This window comes from Centrocercus urophasianus, unplaced genomic scaffold (genome assembly GCF_019232065.1).
Source record: "Centrocercus urophasianus isolate 14NV4802_14NV808 unplaced genomic scaffold, USGS_Curo_1.0 seq_54, whole genome shotgun sequence".
NCBI lineage: Eukaryota > Metazoa > Chordata > Aves > Galliformes > Phasianidae > Centrocercus > Centrocercus urophasianus.
Window position 1 is genome coordinate 310,641 of NW_024885133.1, and position 25,605 is coordinate 336,245.

Below are 25,605 nucleotides of genomic sequence, written 5' to 3' on the forward strand. Positions count from 1 at the left end.
GTCAGGTGGGGAGGGGAACGTCCTCTCCCCCATTGGCACTGCAGTATCAGGCATAGGGAACCCAAAGCCAGCTCTGCTCCTGGAGCCAGCAGGCAGCAGAGAGGTGAAGCAGTGCACTTCTGGGCCTTGCTGACCTGGAGGGGTCTCTAACTCGGAGATGTCTGTGCTTCTCTGGAGGCTGCAGCATGCAGCACAGTTCTCTCGTGCAGGTCTTCCTGGAAACGCAGCCCTAGAGCATTATTCTGGCCCAGAATGAGGGCCAGGACATCTTGTTCGCTTAAAAAGCCCATGTAAGAGATTTCTGCAGACTCTTGCCCAGCAACGTCTGCTTGCTTGAGTGAAGAGCAGTCAATCTCTGCTGCCTGTGCTGATTTTCCAGGCAGCGTTGACCCGAGCCTGGTGGGGTCTGGGGTCTGGGGCTGACCCAGCACAGAGCTCCCCCGGCCGGAATCAGTAGGCAGTGGTAGGATACTGGATGCATCCGCTCCAGGCATCAGAGGTTGACTAATTATTATTTTTTTTAATTTTATTTTTTACTGTTTGATCTCTTTATGTTGATTTGACTCACTGCTGCCACGTGAGCCTCAGGGAAACTGAAAGCAAAATGTGACTTTGGCTTGATGGAAACTGCCAAGCTGTGGCAGGATGCGTCACCTTGTAATTTCCTAGCAGAGTTTCAGAGGGCTCTATCTGCGTGCTTTAGTTTCTTGGCTTTTGAACTGGATTTGCAGGAAGGAGGAAACGAAGGAAGCTGAATCTCAGTGTGTTGGAGTTGCAGCATTTGGTGTGTGTGTGCCTGAGCGGGGGGACCCTGTGTGGGAAGTGGGTGCTGGTTGCTGTCTGTGCACCTGGGCTGGGGGAGGATGGTGGGAGCTGAAGGGCAGAGCTTGAAGATGCGCTGTGCTGGAAGTTAACAGCGTTTGGAGAGAAGTGTTAAACACTGTGATTGAGGAGCTGATTGGGGAGGAGGCGGTGAGAGAAAGCCCGGACTGAGCAGCGTCTCCCCAGTCTGGGTGGAGTGGCCACCAGATCTGCCCTTCTCCAGGGCACGGGGAGCAGCTCGGCGTGCTGGCAGCATTGCTGCTGCGTGGAACTTCTTGTTGGACCTCAATGGGGTGGAGATGCAGAAGGGGAGGGAGCTCTGAGCTGCTTTCCTGCCACAGCCTCAAAGGGTTAAAAGGCCCCGGGGAGCCGGGGGGGACCGTTCACACCCTCTGCCCAATCCTGGGAATCCCTGTGTGCTAATTGAGCACTAACGAGATCAAAGGCTCCCATCAGGCAATCATCACCCCCTGGCCCTGTCTTCAGTGCAGCTGGCAGTGGGTCCTGTGCACAGCGCTGCTCTTTGTCTGCGGTCAGGAAAGCGGAGTGATGTGGCCTCTCCCTGTGCGTGCCAGCTTTGGAGCTGGCCTCGCCTGGGCTCTCCTTACTGTGAGTCTGGGGATGGATTTAAGTTTACAGGAAAGTTTGCTGTTAAAATCCCTGGGTCTGAGCGTGAAGCCCAGCCCCAAAATCCCCATTCCGGTGCCATCTGTTCTCTGGCGGATCTTCCAGAAGAGGAAGAGCTCTCCTGCAACAAACAGAGACCCGGTGGATGGTTGTAGAGTGGAAGAGTTTAACGTCCCTGGGGACATCATCCGTGTCTTCGCTGACCAAGGTACAGAAATGCTGCCGTTTGAGTCCTGCCTTTTGAAAGCCTCTCTGTGGTCTGGGCTGGGAATGGCTGGGGGAGGACAGGGCAGCAGCCAGAAGTGGTTTCTGAGACCAGTCTTGCCTGTGTATGGTCTGATCTGTGAGCGTGTTGTAGGTAATGATGTTAGAGTTCAGGCTCCCTGCTTCGGGTGGAGGCAGATGCTCAGCAATCCTGCTGGGTCCTGTCCCCATTCTCCTTTTGGTCCTCCTGCCTCGGGCTGCTCTGAGCCATTCCTTTACGTGGCAGCTGCTTTGTCAATGCCATCCGCATCTCAAGGCGCGATTGGGTTCTGTTGAGCTCAGATTTCCAGTGGAAATCTAGGGCTGGCTTTCACAGGCAGCTCGTCACTTCAGTCTGCTGAAGTCTGCTGCTATCCGCCCTCCTTTCCTTCCATCCTCTAACAACGCTTCTGCCCCGGGGGCGATACTGACAGTTTGCTGCAGGCTGTGCTGTGGGGCTGATGGCCCCATCCCACGGCACTGTCATCTTGATCCAGCAGCTGTGGATGTGTAGAGCTGCCTGTCTCTGCTCTGCCCGTATTCCTCTTCGTGTGCAGCCAGGAGCTTGATCGACTACTGGGAGGCTGATCCTGCTCGCCATAAGGGGGTTCAGACACCACCACCTCTATTTCTTCTTCTCCATCAGGCCACTTCATTCACAGCACACAGCCCCATCCGCTGCTGTGTCTGCAGAAGCGTCTGTACTTTAACCTCTCTGTGCTGGAGGAGGGTGAGCGTCTGACGATGGCTCAGCTGGAGCTCAAGTTCAGCCACAACTCGTACCACAGCCCCGGCCAGGGGCAGGGCTTCGAGCTGCGGCTGTACCGCAGCTGCCAGGTGCCACTGAGGGGGACGCCGTCCCTGGAGCGAGGCCGCAAGTTGCTGGTGGAGCAGTCCTTCGCCCGCCTGCACAAGTCTCTGCTCTTCAACCTGAGCGATGTGGCAAAGGACTGGACAACTCACAGCAGGAACCTGGGCTTGATCCTGGAGATCGCGGTGAGCGGAGACGGAGCCTCAGCCACGCTGAGCGCAGGGCCACAGGGCCTCTGTGCCGGCATCGACTCGTTCCTGGATGCCTCTCTCCTGGTGGTGACCCTCAGCCAGCAGTGCGGGGCATCCAGGAGGAGGAGGAGCGCTTACAACGTCCCCGTCACACCGAGCAACCTCTGCAAGCCCCGGCGCCTTTACATCAGCTTCAGTGACGTCGGCTGGGAGAACTGGATCATCGCCCCGCAGGGCTACTTGGCCAACTACTGCCTGGGCGAGTGCCCCTTCCCCCTGACAGCTGAGCTCAACAGCACCAACCACGCCATCCTGCAGACCATGGTGCACTCACTGGACCCGGAGGGGACACCCCAGCCCTGCTGCGTCCCCGTCAGGCTGTCCCCCATCTCCATCCTCTACTATGACAACAGTGACAACGTGGTGCTGAGGCACTACGAGGACATGGTGGTGGATGAGTGTGGCTGCAGATAGAGGAGTGGTTGTGGGTATGCGCCGTGGGGGACACGGAATGATTGATGGAATAAATCCAAGTGTGATAAATGCCCTCTGTGCTGGTGCTTAGGGAGTTTCCTACTGGGACAAGGAGGTCAGAGCTCCCCTCTGTGCTGCCTTCCTCATGTGCAGGCAGAGAGGAGGTCTGCGTGACGGGATGGTGACAGGGCTGGTTTAGTGGCCGTGCTGTGCTGGGTGCCCTGAGGTGCTCTGTCAGAGCCTGCAGGTGGTGACGGGGTTATGATCAGGTCTGACCCTGGGTGCTGCTCAGCCATCCACTGCGGGTGGCAGAGACACCAGGCTGGGAATCCTGGCCTCCTCCTGTGCCTGGCAGAGCAGCTGCTGCTGGGCTTTGTTGTTTTCAGCTTTCTGCAGCTTAGGCGATGCAAAACGAAATGACAAATTTGAAGTGATGCTGGCAGGTTCAGCTGCAGCAGCTCTGGTCCAACTGCAGGAAGAGGTATGGTGTCGTGACACGAGCTGTGTCGCGACTGAATCCCTTCCCCGGGGCAGTGGAGGCCGTGGGGCAGCGGTGCTTCTGCTTCACACCTGAGCTGTATGTTGGTGTACTTGGAGCCGAGTTCCCTCTAGCACTGCTTTTTGTTCAGCCCCCATTCACCTGTTGTGGAGGGTTTGTCTGCATCAGCCCCTGCGGAGCAGCACCGCAGGGGAGGCGCTGTGGCTGAGGAAGGACAGCAGGGGCACACAGTGCCATGTGTGCAGCAGTCGGTGGCGTTTTGACCCCCCCAGCTCCCTCTGCTGCAGCACAGCGCCAGTTCAGCTCGCTGAGCGAAGCAGTGAGTGCAGGCAGCAGCAGCTTTGCACAGCAGTATTACAACCCTCGTAATGCAGGCACCACGTTAATAATGCGCATACGCTTTTGGGGGTTATTTGTGATTTATTTGGCTTTTAGGTTTTTTTAGTTTTTTTTTTTTTTTTTTTGAGGATTTGTGGACAGATCTGCAGCTCTTGGCTGTGCTCCTCAGTCCATTGCAGCAGTTGCTCTCGCAGTGTTTAATGCCATGGCAGTGCTGCGTGCTGCTCCTCCAGCAGAGGCTTTCCTGGCACCGCTGCAGCTTTGCTGTTTTTTGGGGGTGGGGGGAGCAGACAAGGAATCTGAGTTAACTTGAATTACTTTTTTTGCAATATGAGCCTGACAGCACAGCCTGGACTGTTTTTACTTTTTCTTTGTACCTGTGTTGTGTTGTCTCAAGATCTGATGAAGTATTGCTGAGTGCAGCTCCAAGGAAGCACTGAGGGTTTAAACCACTGCCGGAGCTGCAGAGGAGCATCTTCCTGCAGCACTGCCCTGCTGCCACTCCTGAACCAGGCTGAGTAGTTGGAGAGCAGCCCTTACCTGTAGCACTCACCTTCAGCTTCCCCCCAGCCAGCAGTAACCCCTAACATAGCGCAGAGAAAGCAGCATCCACCACTGAAGGCTTTAAGAGCTTTGAGTGGGCCGTAACCCAGCAGGAGCCGTTTTCCTTCTCTCCCCATTAAAACAGGAGGGATTTACAACCCCCTCCTTTCCTTTTGGTGGCTGGAGCAGACTGAGGGATGCAGAGCTGTTGCTGGAGCCAGGCTGAGCACAGCTGAGCACCCACCCAGGATCTGCATTTGCTTCCCCCCCGTCCGCTCTGCTCACCCCCCACTTTTGTACCAGTCCATGTTTAAAGGAAGTAATAAACTTGAAGTTTCTACAATCATACTAAGTTTTAATGAATGGTTTCCTCATTGAAAGGTAGGGGGCCACCGTGAATGCAAGAGCTGTTTATTAATATTTTATTGATGACAAACAGGTTTAAAACAAACTGAGACAAAATCAAAAGAGTAACAGCGTGCTAGCACTGATGTCTGGATTTATAAAACTCAGAGTAACTGCTACAAAGGAAAAAAAACAGCAGAAGCAGAGGCAGGCATTCCCATCAGTGAAATAAAGGGGGGAGGGCGGAGGAGGGGGTTACATTACTCAATGGATTGCATTGCACAGAGGGTTACAGCTTCAACCTATCTGAAAAGTCTATGCAGCTACGCAGCCTACAGAAGGAAAAAAAAAAAAAATTAAAAAAGCCCTTCGGCAATGTTAATAAATAAAACAGTCCATCTCACAAGGAAGGAAGGTGGCCTGTGTCTCCATTCTTTCGCATTGTAGAAGTCTAAACGCTGGAGGCTTTTTATGAGCAAAGAATGGTTTTCGTTTCTGGAAAATTGGAGTTTATTTTGCAGTTCTTGAACCACGTTCACTGCAGGACTGAACACAAATGCTGAACACCTGTTCCATTCTATGTGCACGCTACTCACGTTTGTGGGTATGCTACACCAGGTCTGTGCTGGGGAAGAGACACTCCTGAAAACTACAGCAAATACAGGTGATGAAAGCGGGTCAACACTCTACAGAAAGGACAGTGATGAAAGGGCTTTCCCCCCAGATACAAAAAGTGGGTTTTACATCGCTTAAGTACATTCATATGAGAGGTATTTCAAGTTCCCCCCCCAAAAAAGACTAGAAACACTTGGAGCCCTTTGATAGAACGCTAACTTAATTCCAACCTTACAAACCCCGAGGTCAGAATCGCTCTGCTCGTCTCTGCCTGGTTGGGAGGCTGAGGTTGGCAGTTTGGGATCCGATCCAACCGGGTCTGCAGGAGCTGTGATTCTCTGCGCCGTTTCTAAAAAGGTTTAGACACCAATAAAATGCTCCCAGTGTTCCCATATGACTTATTTAAGATATGGGTACAACTCAGAAATTGGATGGCTTCTCTTATGTGCTGTTCTCAGTTCTGACTTCCAGCTATTTCTTCAGCCAGCACCGATGGCACAGCTGGGTGCACTGCCTGACAAAGCAGCTCCGGGTTTGTTCTGCAACACCTGAACCTCGGCTATCTGCGTTCATCACCGAAGAAGCCACACAAAAGCCTACCCCGTTATCTCTAATTGTACCCATCTATCAGAGGCCACCTTCCAACAACTGCCTGCTTTGCCCATTTCTCCAACCTGCTTCGGTAACATTGTAGTCTTTACTTCAAAACCAATATAATCCCCAGTTTCCACTACTTCTTCCCCCCAGCTGAGGGAGCAGTAAAGCAGGCCTGTTAGCATCCTTTCCTCCAGGGCCGAAGGGCACAGGAACCCATCCCCTTTCAAGCGCAAAGTTCATCTTACAGAAAGAAAGGCTTGTTTTTCACAGAGTAGAGTCCAGACAGTAGCCAATTAAAGCATACAGAAAACACTTCGAAACCCTCCTCCTGCTCGAGCGCGCAGGCTCCTTCCATCTAACTGCTATCCGATGTAGGAAGAAGAGGCTGATTGCTGCAACTGTAAATCACACTGAAAGTTCTCAAGGTTGGTGCTCTAATTTAGTTTTGTTTTACACTTTTTGTGAGCTTCTCAGAACAAGGATCTCCCAGGTCCACCACTAAGAATTCAGAGACAAACTTCTAAAAATTCAGTGCTCCTTTGAAAGAATCTCTTTAAAACCACCTTGTCACGAAAGACCCATTCAGAATGCGGGCGGCACGATGACACTAGGATTTCAGAGCCAGCGCTGGACAACAAAACCTCCATCTCAGAGTTGAGCATCAGCTACGTTCCGCTGGATTTCTGCTTGGCCTGCTGTCAACTTAGGAACTCTCTCTCAGATACTCTGCTTCTAAAATGTAAACAGTTACTGCTAAAATATAGTACCCCTTGAGAACAACTCTGAGATGAGGGTTTTCCTCTCCCCATCTGCTCTGAAAAGTAATGCCCTGCTCGCAAAGAGAAGTATGGAATGAAGTGAAACCTGCTTAAGGCCCTTCTCTCGAGCTTCTTGGACTGGGGGAGCAGGGACTCAGCTGACCACTCATTGCAGGGTGAGTTGCCTTCCCCGTGAGGCGCCAGCCAGTCCGTCGTTGCTCTCTCTCCTCTCCGGTCAGTCTCCTTGTCTCAGTGAGCTAGCAGTGGGCACTCTCGCGCGCTCTCCTTTCTCTCTCTCTCTCTCTCCTCTCCGTTGGTTGGTTTCTTTCTCCTGTTGCTCTCACACAGTGGTGCTTCAGTTTTAGCAGTGGAAAACAGGTATCCATTTTATTTTATTTTTTTTATTACCCAGAATAAAATGCTGATGAACTAAGCTCCACACAAGCTTAGCTCTTCTTCCTCAACCTGAAAGCGAGAAAGCAGAATAAGAGTTGCATGACAGCCATCAGGAAACGGTTCTCAAGAGCTCCTATGAGGCAGGAGGGCAGAGGGGCGAGCGCAGAGCTTACACTCTAATACTGTGACAGTCCCGTCACTCCGCCATGTTGATACGCGCGTTCCCCCTGGTAGGTGGAGTCCTGTGACAGCGCCACGTCAATCTGAGACTTGAACTCATCACCAAGGTAACTGTCCTGGAAACGAGAGCGCGTGTCAAGCAGCACCGAGCTCCATGGGACCTCACAGAGCAGCCAACGTTAAAGAAAAAGCGACTTTTGGGTTTTAAAGTTCAGCCCCGTTCTGCTGCAGAGTTGCTATAAAGCTTCCAGCAGCACAAGGCAGCTGGAAGGGCAGCGGCTGAACGTCAGGGCTCAGGGTGAAGTTGGTATGCAGCTCTGAGTTCTTTTGCTCAAATATACTTTTGAAGCCCACCAAGTAGAAGGTAAGAAATGCTGCGGCCAAATTAACTGAAAATGGTTTAGTTTCTACTTTCCTCAACTCTAAGAAACAGAGATGTGCACACAAACAGAACACTGACATAAAACCCAGGAAAAAGGGCAGACCCACCGTGCATCACTGCTTACCTGTGATAATTCTGGTTGGGAGAGCCCAGGCTGACTCATCTGAGATGGCTGACTCATGGAGATATACCCCTGAGTCAGTGGACCCTGGGAGAAGGGCTGGGACACCACGTCTTGGCTCGCCTGGCTATTGGGAAGGTTTGATTGACTCGTTCCAGGAATCCCAAAACGATTTTTCTGGCGCCCACCACGACCGGTCTTCCCTTTGGGTGCCCCACGTCCTGGAAAAGCATTTATCCAAACCAACAGTGAGAAGCTTTACAAGCGTGTGAGAATCAGATGCTTCTACAAAGACTTGACGACTCGCTTCAGGCAACGCTTCTCATTGTGCTCAGTGCAGTAGGTGCAAAGAAATACAAGTTCACTCTCATCAGCACCGAAAGCATTATCCCACATCAGACCCACGCCGTGCCTTTGGCACTGTGCCCCCCTGGCCCCATACCTGCAGCCGGGCCGTTGGCCTGCCCAAAGTACCCTGGTGGGGGCATTGGGGGCATCACGAGGTTGAAGGGGATGGGAATGTTCATAGCAGTGACGTGGCTGGGGCCTGCACTGATCATCCCGATCTGGTCGTGGGTTTGGAAGTACATGTTGGATGGGCGCCCTGGGGAGGGGGAAGTCACAGTTATTTCAAGCATCCCAAATATCCTGAAATTCACAGTCCTGCTTTTAACAGTAACGGGAGGACTTTAAGGAGGAAAAATAATACAAACAAAGGACAAGTCATCACTGCCACGAACCTGTGAGATTCGTAGCTCCCCATTTATCCCACACTCCCAAGTCTCAAAGAGACACAATACAGTCGCCCCATCCCATCACTCTTCTACAGTGCCATTCACCATTCCTACAACACTGACAGCCCCCCTCACTCCTTATCTGCTCTTCAGACCAGGGAATAACAGAGGTTACTGCAACGTCAGGGGCAGCAAAATCCTTCCTCAAGAATTCCAACACCACGACCATTTTCAGTTTTTAACCCTCACGTTTTTCTGTATTTAAACATTTAAACATTTGCAGTTTGTAAGACATCCAACCCCAGGGACTAAGTGAAGAAATGGTGAATGGTGTTAATGCTGACAGCTTCTTTACCTTGACTGCTCCGGTCATAGACGGATCCTGGAATAATAGCTTCACGTGCATCATACATGGCAGTGGTCATGAAGCGGGCGCCCTGAAAGCATGGGAGGAGTTGGACAAAGCTTTAGCATCGAGCTGCACACTGTCACCGACTGCAAGGTAGGTAAAAACTCAGCAAAACCTCACAGATACTGTTTCTAATGTGAGAAAAACATCCAGCCATCATCTCAACCACATGCTGACAACTCTCAACAGAAGTGCATGTAAAAGCCTTAAGGAACGCTTGTATAACGAACTTACACAAAGTAATTGCACCATGTTTCATGCATCTCAGAAGTCACCCCATGTAAAATTCTGCAGTGCATAAAGATAAACTGCTTCACTTAGAAACTGCAGTTTACTTTGCCACAGCCCATTTACTGGGCAACACAGGTGTGTGAGGGCATGGGGGTGTCTGTTTATTCCATCCACTTATGGCTGTCAATGCTCAGTTACCTGCCACAGACATCTGAGAAACAGGAAAGGCCAACTTACTGGGTTGATGGTGTTGACAAGTTTTCGGGGCTTGCTGAATTGCATGAGGCTCTCCCGGAGGTTATTCAGTGGTCCTTCCACCAGAACCTTCTGCTCCTTGTAGTAATTCAGCAGGTGATTCCAAAGTGGTTGTTTAGACAGAGCTTTCGGGTTCCCAACAATAATTACCCCATACCTATGGAAGAACAAACAGCGAAACCAAGATCAGCTTACAGAACAGGACAAAGAACTCCAGAGAAGCCTGTGACAGGAGGTATAGGAGACCCTGACCCAACTGTTCCTGTATACAAAGGATTTCTGTACACTTGGAAGCTTGTGATTCCTGAGGGACTGGCTACAGCAATCTCCTGCCTTCTCCAGGCTTGTCAAACACGTCACCATGCTCACCAGCCACGTTACATTGTTTTAGAACTGAGCAGATACCAAGGGAAGCCAACCAGCGCACTGCTGACTTCTCAGTAGCTTCCCTTCTTAGCAACCAAACTCATTCTAAGAAAAGGAAAACTGTAACAACGGCTGCTGAGACAGAAAGGAGCGAGTGAAGGGCAGACTACTTCTGTCCTGCAGACAAAGGGGACGAGCATGCTGGACTCTACACTCTCCCAGTACAAAACAGGAATGCTGATTTAAGACTGCTCTTGTAAAGTTGAATCATTTCCATACTCCCTTCAAGGCTCCCTTAAACAGGCAGAGGAACAGGCTTACCACCCTCAGAACACAGCCCTTAGTGGCTCGCCTCTAAAACAGAAGATCTGTCCAATTTTACCTTACCTTGCTCTTGTAAGAGCCACATTAAGACGCCTGGGGTCATTCAGAAATCCTATCCCTTGGTGTTCATTGGCCCTCACACAAGACAGGATAATAAAGTCCTTCTCTCGTCCTTGGAAGGCATCCACGCTTGCAATTTCTACTTCCTAACACAGAGGAGAACACGTAAATCATGGAAGCACGTAAGGGCTGTACTACCAACAGGTTTACAAGACTACTGGCTGCACACTAACAGTTCCATCATTTGGGAAAGCTGCTGTTTTTTGTCATGCCAGATGATCTGATAATTCCACTGCCCACTAAAGAGCTTTCCTAAGGGAGAATGGAGAGTCTCAGTTTAAGACAAAGAATTTTATGTTCATGTCCTTTATGGTGCTTGCATTTCCCCCCTACAACTGGCACCTGCTTCAGACAGCAGCCCTTCTCCAAGTGCACTGCCAGAACGAATTTGGCTATCCCAAAACCTCACAGCAATACAGCTGCAGATCAGTACTGCTGCTCCCAGCCACTGAGAAGCCTGAATCAGAGGGACAGATCATTCCTGGCAGGAGCAGAAGTATTTCCACCAATTTTTGCTTCAATGAAAACACTGCCCAATTATTTCAATTATTGCAAAAGAGACTGCATTAAACACCTAAGCAGCTTGTCTGTAGTGTAGCAACATGTTGTAGTGTGTGGTGGAGGAGGTCCACTCAGAGGACACACTCCTAAGGAAACAAATGGCTGAACATTAGAATTTATGGTGTTCAACTTCCTGTGTGTCTCCCAGCTTGAGACATTTTTCCACAGCTGAAGCACTGCTGACCTTTCCCTTCTGTGCCTCAATGAGCCTCAGAGGATGGACTCATCCAAGCTCTCCTTTCAACAGAACCTCACTGGGCTTTCTCCATTATTTGGCAAACTGCTCTCCTCAAACTTAGTGGCATTTGCTAACTCCTGCATTACCTTCCCTTGAACTATTTTACCTAAGGTCAATTAAAATGCTCAGAAGTTACTGAAGAATAAACAAATTTGGTCTGAGAAGCCAGAACAAAAACAAAAGCATTTGAGTTTCACAGTGTCTCAGCTTCTCAGCTTCTTTCTACCGTCAAAGGTTCTCTTGTTTGTGCAATGACTCCATACCTGGTAAAGTTTTGTATGCAAGGAACCACTGAACTGCATGTACTGCACCAGATAGGATCGCTGGCCTTCATAAGGAGTAATAATGCCAATCTGATCAGGTTTGGCACCAGCTTTCAGAAGCTTTGTAGTTATCTTCTCCACGTTGGCAGCTTCCGTTCTAGAAAAAAAAGATTCATTTATTTAATTACAGCATTAGGTCTAAACATTTTCAGTGAATGGGGATAGAAAACCTCAACACGTGTGCTGTGCCTTCTTTCACAAAGGCTCCTTCAGGAGACCATTTTTACACCACAGCTCTCTGCCACTCAAATTAGTTCAGCTTAAGCTCTGCAAGAACATTCCCTGCTATCACTTCTCGCTACAAACAGATGCTCTCAGCCAAAAGTTAACACCTCAGAAGAGGTCACAACAACACACACTGATCCTGGAATCTACATCCGCCTTTTCAGTGCTGCACAACTAAACTTCCTGGAGAAGCAGAATTCAGGACGGCCATCACTCTTCTGAAATGCAGTTCTCAGAGTTAAATGTATGCTTGTACTTTGAGTGAGACTAGGAGAAGTGTCCCAGCCTGCTGTACAAACAGATCCTTCAGTTCTTTTATCTTGAAGTTTTAAATATAGAACGTTTTTGAACGCCATTGCTCTGTGAGCCAACACTTGTGCCATTTGTTTGTGCACAGTCTGCCTTGCTGCATTCAGCACTCCTGCACACGCAGTTCAAGCAGCAGACAGGTTAAAAATATCACAGCAGATACATTTTGTAAGCTGGTCTGGTTCTTCCTTCCAGGCACGCAAACAAATGCATGTAAAGCAAAGGAGCAGTGTTAGAAGCTCATTCACTGGAAAAGTTTGGATGTGCAGAACAAAGGGATAGGAAAAAAAATGAAATTCCCAGCTCTCCGCTGCTCTCTTGCTACCTTCTCCTCTTTCAACATCCACCCATTAGGACTTCGTTTCAGGAGCTACTGGAATTCAAGCTTTGAAATGGGCCTCAACCAGCACTTCCTGGGTGCAAAACGCAGTCAGTTTGCTTCTGTTTTGAATTCATGCCTTTTATATGAGGCACTTAATTGTCCCACATTCATACTGTCAGTATTTCTATGTAAATCTCAGTATTGATTTTTACCTGTTCAAGTAAGAGGTGCCTGAGCTGGCGATTTCTTCCTGTCCTTGTGTAACATAGAAAAACATTGGCTTGTCTGGCTGTGGCCACTGGAAATCAAACCCTTTCTTCACACGGTCAGCTGAAGAGCACAAAAGTAATGAAGTTAATACTGCTTTACTAGAAAATCACTTTCACAGCAATGCCTCAAAGAGCCAAAGCCATCAGGGTGGCGGCAGTTCCCTTGCTAATTGAATAAAAAAAAAAACTCATCTGAATTAAAAAATTTTTCCTTCAATCCTTAATGAACTGAAGAGAAAGGAATTTGCAGGAAATGCCATTCTTACTCACCTGCAGTGACACCATTCTGGAGCGAACCCTCATAGAAGATGTTGGATGGGAAAGCACTCAGGGCCGGGTGCATGCGGTACTGCACCTGCAGGCGGATGGGGCGAATCCCCAGCACCACCAGCCTCTCAAACAGGGACTGAGACAGGCCTGCCTTGGCAGCTTTCTTACACATCACAACAGGCCCCAGCTGGCAGTGGTCACCTACAAGAATAAGCTGTGGAAAAGAAAAATTCATTGCTGATGACAGTGCAGGTACCCAAGTCTGGATTTTCTGCCCAAACTCCTGCTTCATCTATTTATAAATCAGACTTTAAAGGGAATCCAGCGGCTCCTACCTGCTTTGCTCCCAGCACAACTGGCACCATGCACTCTGGCTCAGTGGCCTGGGTGCTTTCATCGATCAGAATGGAGCGGAACTGCATTTTTGCAAGCCTTGGATCACCAGCTCCCACACACGTGCAACAGATCACATCTGCATTCTGAGACAGAAACACAACCCAAATCAATCAAGTGGGACAAGAGAACACTTTCATACAGAAGGCCACTGAATACCATCCCAGGAATCTCGCCCTAAGTTAAACTGTGTTCTGATAGCTGCCAACAAATTGCAGCTAAGTGGGAGAAGGCAGTAACTGGACTGCTGTATCTGGTGGAACTTTACCATGAGCAATTCACGCTCTGCTGTTCGTTTCAGCGCACGGTAGCGTTTCTCATCGGCAGATGACAGTTCTCCAGTTTCATCTTTAAGTTGTTGCAGCTTCTGAAGCTCTGGCATGCTGCAAAAATGGAATTTCGCATTATAATCTAATTAACAACAGCTCCAGCTCACAGTGAAGCTCTTTACATATTGCCACAGAAACAAGAAAACGTATTTGCAAAATAAAAAATGACTTTTGTACAGAGCAAAATATATACCATCACTGCCAGAGCTGTTAAAACAACTGCATCCATCACAACACCCAAGGTTTGGGTTTTTTGGGGTGTCTTTCCCTCTCCCCCTCCTTACCTATCCATGTTTCTGATCTGGTTATGCAGCGCCAAGAAGGACACAGGTGAGTCAATTGCCTCACGGCTTTTAGCACACAGCCGAACCACTTTCAGACCAGTCTGATGGATCTTCTCTGTCAACTGATCTACAGCAATGTTACTTGGAGCACACACTAACACAGGCCTTGGGGGAAAAAAAGGCAAAAAAGTCTCAGTGAACTGTAAGCTTCTTCCTGCAACAGAGTGTTAACACACATGCTCCCTAAAAATAAGCTACCGATGAGTATCTTCTGACTTAAGCTCAGATCTTCACAGAACACATTTCTAGAAAGTCTTTCCAGTTCAAGGATACAGACTGCTTAAGTGCTTAAATGTGAGCTGATTCTCTGGACCAATCATGAGGTAACCTCACGCATAAAGATTCAGAGAAGTTCTTACCCATTGCCCTGTCTAGCCAGATGATAGACAATGGTAGCTGATGTCACTGTTTTTCCAGTACCAGGGGGACCCTGGATAAGGCTCAGAGGACGCTGCAGGACGGTCTTCACAGCATAAACCTGTGGAAGTATTTTAATGCTATTCAGTATTCCTTGCACAGGAAATTACAAGGTCGTTCAACCTTCAATCATAAATCCTCCATCGTATTCTTTGCATGTAGAAAGAAGGAACATGAGGGTACCTGAGAATGGTTGAGATCAGGAAGTCCTTGTGCTGTAAAGCGCTTTGGCAACTGGCATTTAATAATTACATCTTCCACCTCGTGGCCCAACAGTTTGTGATAGATGTATCCTGACACCGAAGTCTCATCCACAGCAAATGTTTTTAAAGCACTCTGCATTCTGAAATGAGCAAAGGACAAAAAATAGAACCGAATCAGGATTACCTCAGATGAAATTATGCACAAGAGTAGAAGTTAATCAGCCATCAGACAAATTAAAGCGTATCTTTTGGAAAAAAGACAATGCAAAGATCTGACAACAGAATTAAGAGACCAAACATTAGACTTCCAGAACACGGATCTTTGTTTCCCCAGTGTGCATCCTACAAACTGTAACCACAAGCCTGCAGTGGAACTGGGCTCTGACAGTTTGCAGTGGAAGTTTTAGGTGCAAGATGTGAATAAAAGCTGTACTCAGTACCTCTATTTCAGGACAACAAACTCCTATCTCACAACATGCACTGCAGACACATCTCAAGCCCACAGACCCCACAGCTGATCCAGCTTCCTTGAAACTTCAGTTTGTCAAAGTGATTCAAAGTTGAGGAGATAAATAAAAACGCAGAGCGCTTCATGACTGCATTAACAAACAGAACCTCAGACGTTTTTCTTCTTACATCCCAAATGCTACTAAGCTTGAGGTTCATTTTTCACCTTGGATCCACAGGTTACATGAATGTACTGCCAAAGTCCCTGAACGTGCTTTCAAAGTGAGAAACACTGACAGCCTGGAATTCAACTGAACGTCACCACCTCTAACAACACTTAGAGCTGCTGCTCTGAGAAGCAGGCACCACGTTCATGACCTTGATGCATTCAGCACACTCCCTCTGATTGCTGGTATAATGAAGCAATACATCATCTCTCGTTCAAAAACCCCACTGAAGTTAGAAGGAAAAATACACACCTACTGAACCCATTATCTGCTGAGTTTAAGTGCTTTCTCAGTACCTGTCAAATGAAGTAGACTTCCACACAAAATCCACTTGGAAGTTATGAGTAACCTCCACGGGGGCTCCAACGCTGCTCCTCAGCTCGATGGCAATCTCATCACCATAATCTGTAGAACCTCGTTAAGTAGTAATCTGCAGCAAACATCTGAATTGTATTTTTCCCGATTTCCATTTATTCAGTAGGCGCCCGCTAATCACAATGGTTTCAAAATTACTTATGTACACAATTTAGGAGTTCCTCAGAGATAATTTAACCTTAAGGCTCATTAAGTAAAGGATACTATCAGGAACTTTGATAACATGGCCGATTCCTTTCCACAGAGGGGCCAGGTCTCCTTTGTACCTCAAGCAGATCTCATCTCCTTGCATAAGACGCATATCTACAAAGGAGAGAGAAAATAATCTCAGAACATCCACAGCAACAAAAACCTACAGGACTATCTCATACCCCAGGCCACTGCAGTTCTTTAAATGCTGATGTTATTCACCAGGTGCAAAAAAACAGACAAAACATGCAGCTGAGCTGTCATTACCTGAATCAGTCTTTGGCAGAGTGAAATAAGCAATTCTTTTCTTATTCAAGCCCAGGTCCCATCTGACTGTGATGTTATCTTGGGTCTAACAGTAAAGAAAGAGCACATATTATGTTCTTAAAGAGCTGCTTATCAACTACCACAATCCTCATGGTCCTAAACTTCAAAACAGTGGAGAAACACAAAACTTGCTGTTCCTCTGTCACCAAACTTCTGTGTTCATCACTATGGGCTGTACTCACACCACCTGCAGAAGTTCACTCTGTTTCAAAGACAATGTATTTAGTTAATGAGAAATGTGTTGGCATCACCACCTGTGTCAGTTCTGTAAAAACTCTTCAGTGTCCCCAACATGTTACAAGCTTGACTGGGAAGTGACTGGTGCAAAGGTGAGTGAATGTTATGAGGAAAAGAACGTAACAGAAGGTGGTCAAGAAGCAGTTCTGACAAAGAATACAATTCCAGGAGAGACAAACTTTGAATTCAGAAGAGATGGAAGACCTTAAGTGATGTTTCAAAGTTTTCCCTGTGATCGCACATTAATATTACTGTTAATTACTGTCATGTCTTCATTACAGTAATATTACATTTATTTCATTTTAGTTTTTCCTTCCATTCTACTAAGTGAGAGAACTGGTCAGAATCCCCCTCTAACAGGCATTTTTCAAGCAGATTACCTGAGACTCCTTAAGCTTCTTGTCATAGTCTGCCTCAAGCTTGACTAGAGGACCAAATATATTTTGGTATTGATAAGCATCTTCATATCTAAGCAGGACGTGCTGTGGCTCTTCATCAACACCAGGCTTTTCTAAGTCCTCAAGGGTTGCAGATGGATTTTCCTAAGATTTAACACACAAGAGTGCTGTTTCAAAGTTTTAGGCACAAACAAGTGATAATAAACTGCTAAAACCATGCTGAAGTGTTATGTCATGCTCACCTACATGCAGCCAAGTTTGTTCTGCATTAACAGGTACAGAAAAAGCTCTGAAAAAGCAGTGACTGACTACAGACTGACTGACAGAACCTGAAGATGAAGCTTTCCTATTTTAACACGTGATTTCTCTAGTCAATTCCCAGTTGTGTTGCTTGTCAAAAGGGAAAGGTTTGAACTTCATGTATATTAGGCTCTGTTTCCTGCCTTACACTGCTGCTAAAACAGCCTTGTCCCTCCTTTTAAGACACAAAACCAGCACTGAGTGAAACATCATTGGTATTTGAAAAGTGGGAAATACCTTCCAGAGTTCTTCCAGTTTGTTGATCTGCTGAGCTGTAATCTGACGTGCTCTCAGCTGCTCCTGCTCAGATGGAATCTTTACCAGCCACGAGAGGAAACAGCGATCTTGGATAAGAGGCTGCCACTGTGAACTGTCCCAGTTAATATCCTTTAAACTGCTCTGACTTGCACATGGCTGCCTGCACAACCAAAATGTTGAGACAAATTATTAGACGACTGTAAGGGAATCTACCAAAGCATAAGAACATGTTTAACACATTCTTCAAACACGCCTGGTTAAAAGAAGAAAGCCAACACCAGTGGCCTGCTGAGCCAATTCATCAGTTCCTGCACTTGGTACTTCAACACTGCAAAGGCAAGGTATCCTAAACATTAGTTCTCCTGTATTTCTAGAACTGAAAAAAGCTCAGCATCTCAAACACTAAATGTGACACAGCGATAAAAGGAGACCAGAGTGTAAAACATTCAGGTACCAAGTGAAAGCCGAGGGTTGCCATTTAGAAATCCAGTTGTGCAACACTTAAACACTGCAATAAATTCTCTCACCTGCACAGCAAAACAACCACAGAGTCTGCCTTAGCTGGAATAAAGCCAAGGAGAAACACGTTACGACATCCGCAGTTGTAACATTCCAGGACAGTCTCTCCTAGAGGCCCATCTTTATGGAGAGTCACCTCCTTGCACTTCGCTCTCACCAGATGGTTGACAATGTGGCTGAAACCAGAGAGGATCCGTATTTATAAGCAGTCAATATGAAAATCAGATTTAGTCCTAACTTTATGTAACACAGCAATTCAGTCATTATTAAGAGATAAACAAAAACCTATTCATACTCTGGCAGACTTTAATAATCCCCTGCTCTTTTCATCCAGGCCAAGATGACTGCTAAGAGTTTCAGTGTTTCTCCAATGCACGAATACTTCAAAGTGAATGTGAAAGAAGGGGCAGCGTACAAGAAATTTATTGCTGTTTGGAAGCAGCTTCCTGAAGCTCCGCAGAGCACAGCATCTGTTACACTGTTCTGCAAGAGCACAGGGGGAAGAAGCAGTGAGCTCAAGCCCAAAAGCCGTTCAAGTTGTGCTGAGGTGGAGCTGTAAAAGCTCATAACAGGAAAATCTAGAGGTTGGAGGCTCACATTCAAGTCACGAGAATTCGACATCGTGGAAAATGTAAGTCACACCCATTATGCATTTCAAAACAAACACTACAGCAAGTTTGCCCATCTCATTTCCATCATTTAATCATTTACCTGCCAGATGTATTTCCACGCCCATTACAGAACCACTTTTTGCTGGTGTTGCAGTAAACCACACAGGCAGGGTCATGGATACCACAGTAACTGGAATTAAAATGAGATGAGGAAGTCATTGGGAAATTATTTATAGGACAATGCAAAAACAAGATCTGAATTACCCAGAAGTGTACAAAACAAGGGGAAGTAAAAATCAGGAATCATGAGAGTGGCTGGAAGTACCAAACACACGAGTTAAACTTCTGGTTTGAGGCAAGCTCTTTAACTATTTCCACCATTACCATTTCTAGGAAGGCTCAACTCTGCAGCCCTTAGAAGAGAGGCCCAGGAGCTCAGCAGAGCAGCACTGTCAGCGCACACAGGAGCTCAGCAGAGGGCACTCATTGCCTGCCAGCAGGCAGCTGCCTCCAGGGAAGCTGCTTTCAAAATTCCAACCATCCTCTGAGCACTCCATGCCCCCACCTTCTGGAAGCAACCAGCCTTATGCAGAGATCAGGTCTCACCTGCAAGCATGCACAGGAAGATCCTTTGTATAGTAAGTATCTTCTTCATCTTCTTCAAAGTTCAGCTCTGCCAGAAGCTGGCTGGTTTTAGCGACGTTATCATCCACTGCTCCGTTCTGCAGAATGCCATCAGGTCCATTAACCTGCAGTACAAGGTCAGTGCTCAGGTCATACTACCAAAACACGCTCAGAACAAAGCCAAGAGTGGGAATCCCTACTTTGCTGTGTAAAAACTTGTCTTGAATTCAGGAAGTTCTCAGAAGAACAGAAAACTGATGAGTTGGAAATACAGCCCATATCTATCAAAAAACATCATATATACATTGTATATAATTGATACTTGCTTCATCAGCTCCTACTTTACAGGAATACTGTAGTGTCAATTCACACAACTAAATTACTTTTCTTCAGATTATGTTTTGTCTATCCACCAAACCAATCCTCCTCCTCAGAGACTCCAGAAGCACAACTTCACAACACGAAGACAACAGGAAGCAGGGGACCAAGACCTACTCCAATGCACACCTAAGGAAAAGCCAGAGCCAGAAATAACAGAAGCTGGTTCTCAGCAGACTGCCCAGCTCCCCAAGCAGCATCACTTGTGCAAGGCGTACCACCTGTACTGCATGCAACCAAACACATACCTGTGTAATGCACCAGGTGTGACACCCACTACTGCATTACCCAAACATTGCTTTAGCCACCACACTATTTCCTTCAAAACAAAGAGGCTTCTTTAAGTTACCCAGGAAACACACAAACTCCATTCAAACTAACACAGCCCAAGCTCTCAGAGCAGTGCCTTTCACAGGCTGCCTGGCTAAGGCAGCACACACACAGCAGGTGCTCCCTCTTTGCACTGACTTTGCTACCTGCCAGAACCACAAAGTTCTGCGTCAGCACATTTGACACATCAAGTCCTGGTCCTGTTAAAAATAACTCCATTTTGGCAATACTTAGCACAGTGCTTTTACCACCAGGAAGGAGCACCAACAGGTGTGAATGTCACAAATCAGACTTCAGCATGACTCAAGCAGCCATTGTCCCTTGGGACTCCTTGGCTTCCAGCTCCATTCAGCCACAGCAACCACAGCTCTGCAGACCAACCATCACAGGGGGAGCTGCAGCAGCTCAACATTTAATAGCATCTTCAGAGCTGTTCTAATGCAAACATCAACTTTAAATACAGTGATATTAAAGAAAATACGAACATAGCTTATTAATTGATCTTAGAATAGGTGGAGACTAATGGAACAAGTTAACCCAAACTTCTTAGAAGTGTGGAGAGGACACAGACAGACAGCAGGTGCTGTCAGCCTGCTCTGAAGAGGCCTCACATGCCATTACTGACGTTAGCTGACAAGCATTATCAGCTATTGGAAGGTAATTGGAAGCTTGCATATAACTCGGGGCTGTCGAGCAAGCAGCCAGTGCAATTGCAGAGCCCTTTTTTTTTTTTTTGAGGCAGGAGCAGAAGGAATGGCAGCACACACAGATCTCTCGTCCTACACCAGCACAGCACTCGGGCCCGCAGTGATGTCAGCACGACGGCACCCATCTGTCAGCAGCAGGACCCGGCAGCCGGGCCGTGCCTCAGCAGGCACACAGGAAGGAAGTGGCCCAACTATTGTTCTCAACTCGCTGCCATGTCAGCCTGCGTGCGTGTTATTAAAATCTGGCAGCACCAGCTGTTGTGTAAGATTTGGGGGGGGGATTCTCTATTTTAAATGTGTCGACTGAAACTTCTGGCACAGCAAGTTTAGCAGCCACGCCAAGCAACCTGCACGGCTCTGAGAGCTGCTGGTTCCTCCCCGGCTCCTCGCAGGTCTCCACGGTCCTGCTGCACACAGCAGCAGTGCTTGGGGGAGCCGAGCCGCACTCCAGCACGGGAGCTGACCCAATTAACACCGCAGCAAGCAGTGACCGTGCGGAGCCCCAGCTGGGTGACAGCAGCTTCCTCGCCATGCTTCTGGCTGATGTGCCCACCCACACAGCAGCTCATCAACAGGCAACAGCCATCAGCACAGCTGCACTTTAAAGCAGTATGTGTCAGGCTGCAGCAAGAGAAACGACGACAGCTAGGCAAGGATTCTGCTGGGATCTTGCTACCAGAGAGCATTCAGCTGTGGCACTGCACCCCAGCACTGTGCAGCACACACGGCACGGCCAGGCACACCGCCCTGGCACAGGGAAGTTTTTCTCACGCTTTAGAAAAACACACACTTGTGGATTTGCACAACTATTTGTCGTTGGTACAGACTCCACTGACACCGTGTGACACTCGCGGCACCGTAAAATCTGTTGTGCTTATTTGATCTCCCTTTCAGAACGAGGGAAGGTGCATCGCTGAGAGCATTCAGCCTCAGGGCAGCACAGAGCTGTTTCACAACGGGGCTCCGAGCAACGTTTGCTAACACCGAGGCTGCAGGAAACCCCAAGCCAGCAGCAGGGCTCGCCATGCCCACACTCAGGGCACCACCAAACGGGCTCCCAGCACCAGGCACAGAGAAACATGCTGCCTCCTCCCACCAGAACTGAGTCCTGGCCCGAGGGAGCAGGGAAACGCTGTGGATATGATCAGAATTTAATCTTAATACAAATCAAGTATGCTAATTAGTTTGTCTAATCATCAGAAAACTGGATTTCCACTGTTTACAGAAAACAGGAGGCGTTGCTCCTGCATTGCTTAACCTCTGCCTGCCTTTTGTCACTCAGACACTAATCCGTGGTAACAGCATCCTCTTAAACTGTTAGTTAAGTATATGCTGAGAAACAAAGCTTTCAGAGCAAGGCTCAAAGAATGCTTTCTAAAGAAACGAGGGGCTCTGCACTGCCCAACTCACCTTATTTCAATCCACAGGGCACTAAAAAGGTATCAGAAAACGGAACAGGAGTAAAAATAATATCCCTTCCATGTTTATCAGGATGAAATAATATTTATTCCAACTTTGTTCACAATCACAGTCAAAATTTAAACTAGGCAAAAACGTATGCAGCCTGGGAGATTTAGATTTGCCCCTGCCTAAAGGCATTAACGAGCTCACATTATCTACCCAAGGAGGCAGAACCTCCCTGAGAATCCTTCAGACGGCCCCTTTCTGATCTCAGCGCTGATGAGAACACTGAAAGGCAGAGCTCCAAACTGAGCACAGGCGCTGGGTTTCGCTGAGCTCCGACATCACCGTGCTCCCAAATCCTCACTGGAACAACAGCCTCCCCTACCCCAAATTTACACAGCATGGGGACAACTGCAAAACCCTGCACTGAAATAAAAGCACTCAGCCATTACAAACATCCTCTGCTTCCTGCCTGCCAGGACGGATGCTTACAGACACGCTCATACCTGGATGTGCTCTCCAGATTTTCCTTTTTCCCTTCTTACTTCAAAGGCTTTTCAAACATGTTTAGACAAAAAGCAAAACGAATCCTCTTCCCTTGCCTTCTGCACTCTCAGACTCATTCTGGGGCGGTTTTTCTTCTTCTATCCAAACTCTTTACTGAGAGTTCTAGAATGATCACAACCATCAGAGCTTTAAAAACTACGATTTTACTCCAAACACCTTTTTAATCAATTAACACACGCACTAACTACAAACACAAAAACTACTTAGCAACAATTCAAACAGGAAAAAGGCTTGTTTTGCCCAACAGAACTCAAGAGCTACAAGTAAACACAAAATAAAGCAAACAGCCCACAAGAGCTCAGCTCTAAATCCATATTATGAACACTGACTGGAGAGAGTCCCAGCACAGCCCTGGGCCTGGGCCCAGCACTGAGGCAGCACAATTCCACCTGCCCTGCACACCTGAGGCTGCCATTCACTCACTGCTTTAAGTTTACTCATTTCCGTGTCACTTACAGACCCCAACAGATCAGTCTTGGAAAATAAAGTTAAAAAAAACCAAACGAATCCCCTCTGACTGCTTTTGGTGCAGGATGAAGAGCTGTTATCTACAGCATTTCAATTCCTCCAGCGTTCTGAAACGCAGACAATCTACAAACATTTAATTGTTAACACCAGAACTACTTAACAATTTATAGCGATATAATGGAACTTAATACACTCCAAGATGTACAAGAGCAGCCCAACTTTTAAAAAAGCACAAAACAGCCTCTCAGGTGCGGCTTTCGGGCTTCTTTCCTCCTGCTATAGACAGTCAAGAAGCAGCACAAGGACAAGCAGCGTTTCCTTTTATAACACTTCTTAGTTTCTGGCTGCACAGCCAAGTTCCCTCTTTTCTTTCACTTCTGCGAAGTGTTAAAGCGGAATCGCGGCCCTCATCGGGCGGCGTTAAGAATTCTCCGATTTCTCAGCCTCGAGGACCTCCGCACACCAACCGCAGGCACTACGGGCTGTCACTGCCCTACAGCCCCAAACAAAGCCGCCCGGCAACCCCGCAAAGAGAAAGAGGCCCTCTCAGAAAAGAGCTGCTTTCTGTCAGAAAGAAATCCAGCTCCACTTTCAGAGCGCTCAACTCCTCGCAACCAAAGAGGCCGCGGAGGCGCGTTCGTTTCAACAAGAAAACAAACCGAAATCCTTCCACCCCGGCAGCGCTCCTCGCTCCGTATCGCGACTATCGGGACAGCACGGCGATATCGCGACTATCGCGACAGCCCCGCTCCCGCAGGCCCCGCCGCCCTGGCCCAGCGCTTCCCCTCTCGCCCCGCTCCCGCCCGCCCCTTCCGCGCTCCCCCCGGTGGCGGCGCCGCCTCACCCCGCCCCCCCCCCGGCACCCCGCGGCGCGGCCTCACCTGGGCCTCGATGGGGCCTGCAGGGCCCTGCCCCGCTCCCGGAGCGCCTTGGGCCTGGCCGGGCCCCGCCTGCCCGGCTCCAGGCGGGGTTTGGGTCTGGCTGGGGAGGGTGAAGTCGGTGAACTCGAACTCGGAGCCCTGCGTGTCGGCGCCGAGCAGCTCGGCCTCCTCCGTGTCCAGGAAGGTGAGGGTCTGCGAGCTGGGGCCGTACGCTTCCACACTCATGGCGGCGGCGGCGGAGAAGAGAAGCGGCGTTCCCCCCGCCTCGGCCGGGCCGCGCCTCACGGAGCCCGGGCGCCGAGCTACGCTAGCGGCGGGATCCGCCGCGCACACCAGGCCGCGCCCCCGAGAACCGACCGCCGATGAGACCCCCGCTGCCCCGCTCGGGCGGCCCCGAACGCGGCCGGACCGACGGCGGAAGGAGCCGGAGCCGGGGAACGGAACCGAGAGCCCCGAGACGCCGCGAGAGGAACCGTCCGGCCGCCGCGCGCCAGGCCAGCAGCGGTGACGCGGAGCGCACGGCGGACGCCAGCACGGCCCGTGCGCGTGGGCGGGTGACGCAGCACGCACACCTGGGAGGGCACGGCGGGAGGGGGCGGGGCTGCGCGCGGAAGGCGCGAAGGAGCGCGCGGCGCGAACCGCCTGAAGAGCGGAGGGGGGGGAGAACGGGGGACGCGTTGGGGGCGCTGTCCGTTCGCGCCTAAAGGAGGGGTTAAACGCCCCCCTCCCCAACAGGGCTCTCTCGCAAGGGGGGCGGAGCCTGATCGCTGACTGACTGCTGCCACAGCCAATGAGCCCTCGAGCTGAGGAGGAAGGGCGGGCTGTGGCGGCAGAAGGGCCAGTGGCGGCGCGGTGGAGGGCCGGGGGTGTTTGTGAGGGGAGCGGGGCTGTGTGGAGCCCTTCTTGCCCTTACTGGTGCTTCTGCAGTCTGCCCGCCTCTGTGGAAGTGCGGTGTCTGTGGTGATGGAGGCATTGCCGGGGCCTGCAGCGTTCTGAGGCGGGTGATAAGAAGGCTCTGGTGTCACAGTAATGCCAGCTGTAACACCCATCAAAGCTGCACTGCCCGGTGTGACTGGTAATGGAGTGCTGAACTGTCATAAGGGGAGCTGGGTGGCCTGTGGAGGTTCTGTGTGTTGTGTGGGGGTGGGCATTCAGTCTGTAATAAAGCTGGTTTGGAGGTTGGCAGCCCTCATCTCAGTATGCTTCAATCATCACCAAACTCATCTCTTTTGAGGTAACTCCCAGGCGCTGTGAGAAGCACTGGCAGGAAAAGCTGGTGCTGGTTCTGTTTTCCCCACTGAAGCCTTCAGCCATAACATGCACATGAATATTGGCTTTTTAAGTAACTTCAATTTTATTCTTGCTTTTGGTGTAGGGTAAAGCTTGGAACAGAAACATCTGCTGCATTTGCAGTTTTTAAGCTGAAAAGGTTTAAATGAAGATTGGAAAGGATCTCAATGCACCGAGAACAGGAGGGGGAAATGAAGATGGAGAGAGAATACAGGAGTCACTGCATCTACTCATGGTTTGTGTTTGTGTTGAGCTTTAAGCTATGAAGGGGCAGACTTACCAGTAGGTTATCGTAGATGTAGCTTAATTCATTAAAGTAGGCTAATTAAGCAAAAAAAAAGATAGAATGGAAATTTGGTTGTGAGGTTATGACTGCTGCGTTAGCTGCAGTTTAACGTGGTGACATCAAGGTAAGTCAGCATACACTCATATGTAATTTCATACATTATGTTGAGACTTTTGATTCCTCAAGTTGAATCACAG

The 25,605-nt window shown here is 48.8% G+C and overlaps 3 protein-coding genes across 12 annotated transcripts in view; 2 read left to right on the forward strand and 1 right to left on the reverse strand.

Moving 5' to 3' along the window:
• Positions 1-1,355: 1,355 nt before the first annotated feature.
• On the forward strand, positions 1,356-4,897 carry GDF1 (growth differentiation factor 1). Its single transcript, XM_042835652.1, has 2 exons — positions 1,356-1,657; positions 2,339-4,897. The coding sequence occupies exons 1-2, from the start codon at positions 1,372-1,374 to the stop codon at positions 3,166-3,168; spliced, it is 1,116 nt and encodes a 371-aa protein (XP_042691586.1). The 5' UTR covers positions 1,356-1,371; the 3' UTR covers positions 3,169-4,897.
• A 47-nt stretch (positions 4,898-4,944) lies between these two features.
• UPF1 (UPF1 RNA helicase and ATPase) lies at positions 4,945-24,085 on the reverse strand. 2 transcript variants are annotated; one of them, XM_042835640.1, is made up of 24 exons: positions 23,833-24,085; positions 19,080-19,222; positions 18,574-18,663; positions 17,871-18,038; positions 17,323-17,503; positions 16,768-16,929; positions 16,091-16,175; positions 15,839-15,937; positions 15,556-15,664; positions 14,566-14,725; positions 14,325-14,443; positions 13,906-14,070; positions 13,561-13,675; positions 13,235-13,378; positions 12,900-13,113; positions 12,573-12,690; positions 11,445-11,601; positions 10,326-10,468; positions 9,555-9,729; positions 9,033-9,114; positions 8,386-8,547; positions 7,947-8,164; positions 7,434-7,556; positions 4,945-7,329 (listed from the first exon to the last, which is right to left on the reverse strand). In XM_042835640.1, the coding sequence occupies exons 1-23, from the start codon at positions 24,055-24,057 to the stop codon at positions 7,437-7,439; spliced, it is 3,354 nt and encodes a 1,117-aa protein (XP_042691574.1). In that variant the 5' UTR covers positions 24,058-24,085; the 3' UTR covers positions 4,945-7,329; positions 7,434-7,436. The 2 variants fall into 2 exon arrangements, with proteins under 2 accessions (XP_042691574.1, XP_042691573.1); XM_042835639.1 differs by having other exon boundaries at positions 15,556-15,673.
• LOC122169452 (cartilage oligomeric matrix protein) overlaps positions 23,998-25,605 on the forward strand; it is a 34,302-nt gene continuing 32,694 nt past the window's right edge. For 7 of the 9 annotated variants that reach the window (XM_042835643.1, XM_042835641.1, XM_042835649.1 and 4 more), the window contains exon 1: positions 24,727-25,357. The gene's annotated coding sequence lies outside the window, so the exon portion shown is untranslated. Of the gene's footprint in view, positions 24,017-24,726; positions 25,358-25,605 lie in introns of those variants that run through there. The other 2 variants (XM_042835646.1, XM_042835645.1) reach the window with 2 other exon arrangements.

What these genes read in the sequence shown, in the direction of transcription:
- GDF1 (XM_042835652.1), top strand. Translation starts at nt 1,372, where the DNA reads ATGTGGCCTCTCCCTGTGCGTGCCAGCTTTGGAGCTGGCCTCGCCTGG. An exon ending in CCGTGTCTTCGCTGACCAAG is followed by an intron (nt 1,658 to 2,338) that starts GTACAGAAATGC and finishes CTTCTCCATCAG; the next exon opens with GCCACTTCATTCACAGCACA.
- UPF1 (XM_042835639.1), bottom strand. Translation starts at nt 24,057, where the DNA reads ATGAGTGTGGAAGCGTACGGCCCCAGCTCGCAGACCCTCACCTTCCTG. An exon ending in CTGATCTCAACCATTCTCAG is followed by an intron (nt 14,444 to 14,565) that starts GTACCCTCATGT and finishes ATACTTCCACAG; the next exon opens with GTTTATGCTGTGAAGACCGT. An exon ending in TTGTGCTGGGAGCAAAGCAG is followed by an intron (nt 13,114 to 13,234) that starts GTAGGAGCCGCT and finishes TCTTTTCCACAG; the next exon opens with CTTATTCTTGTAGGTGACCA.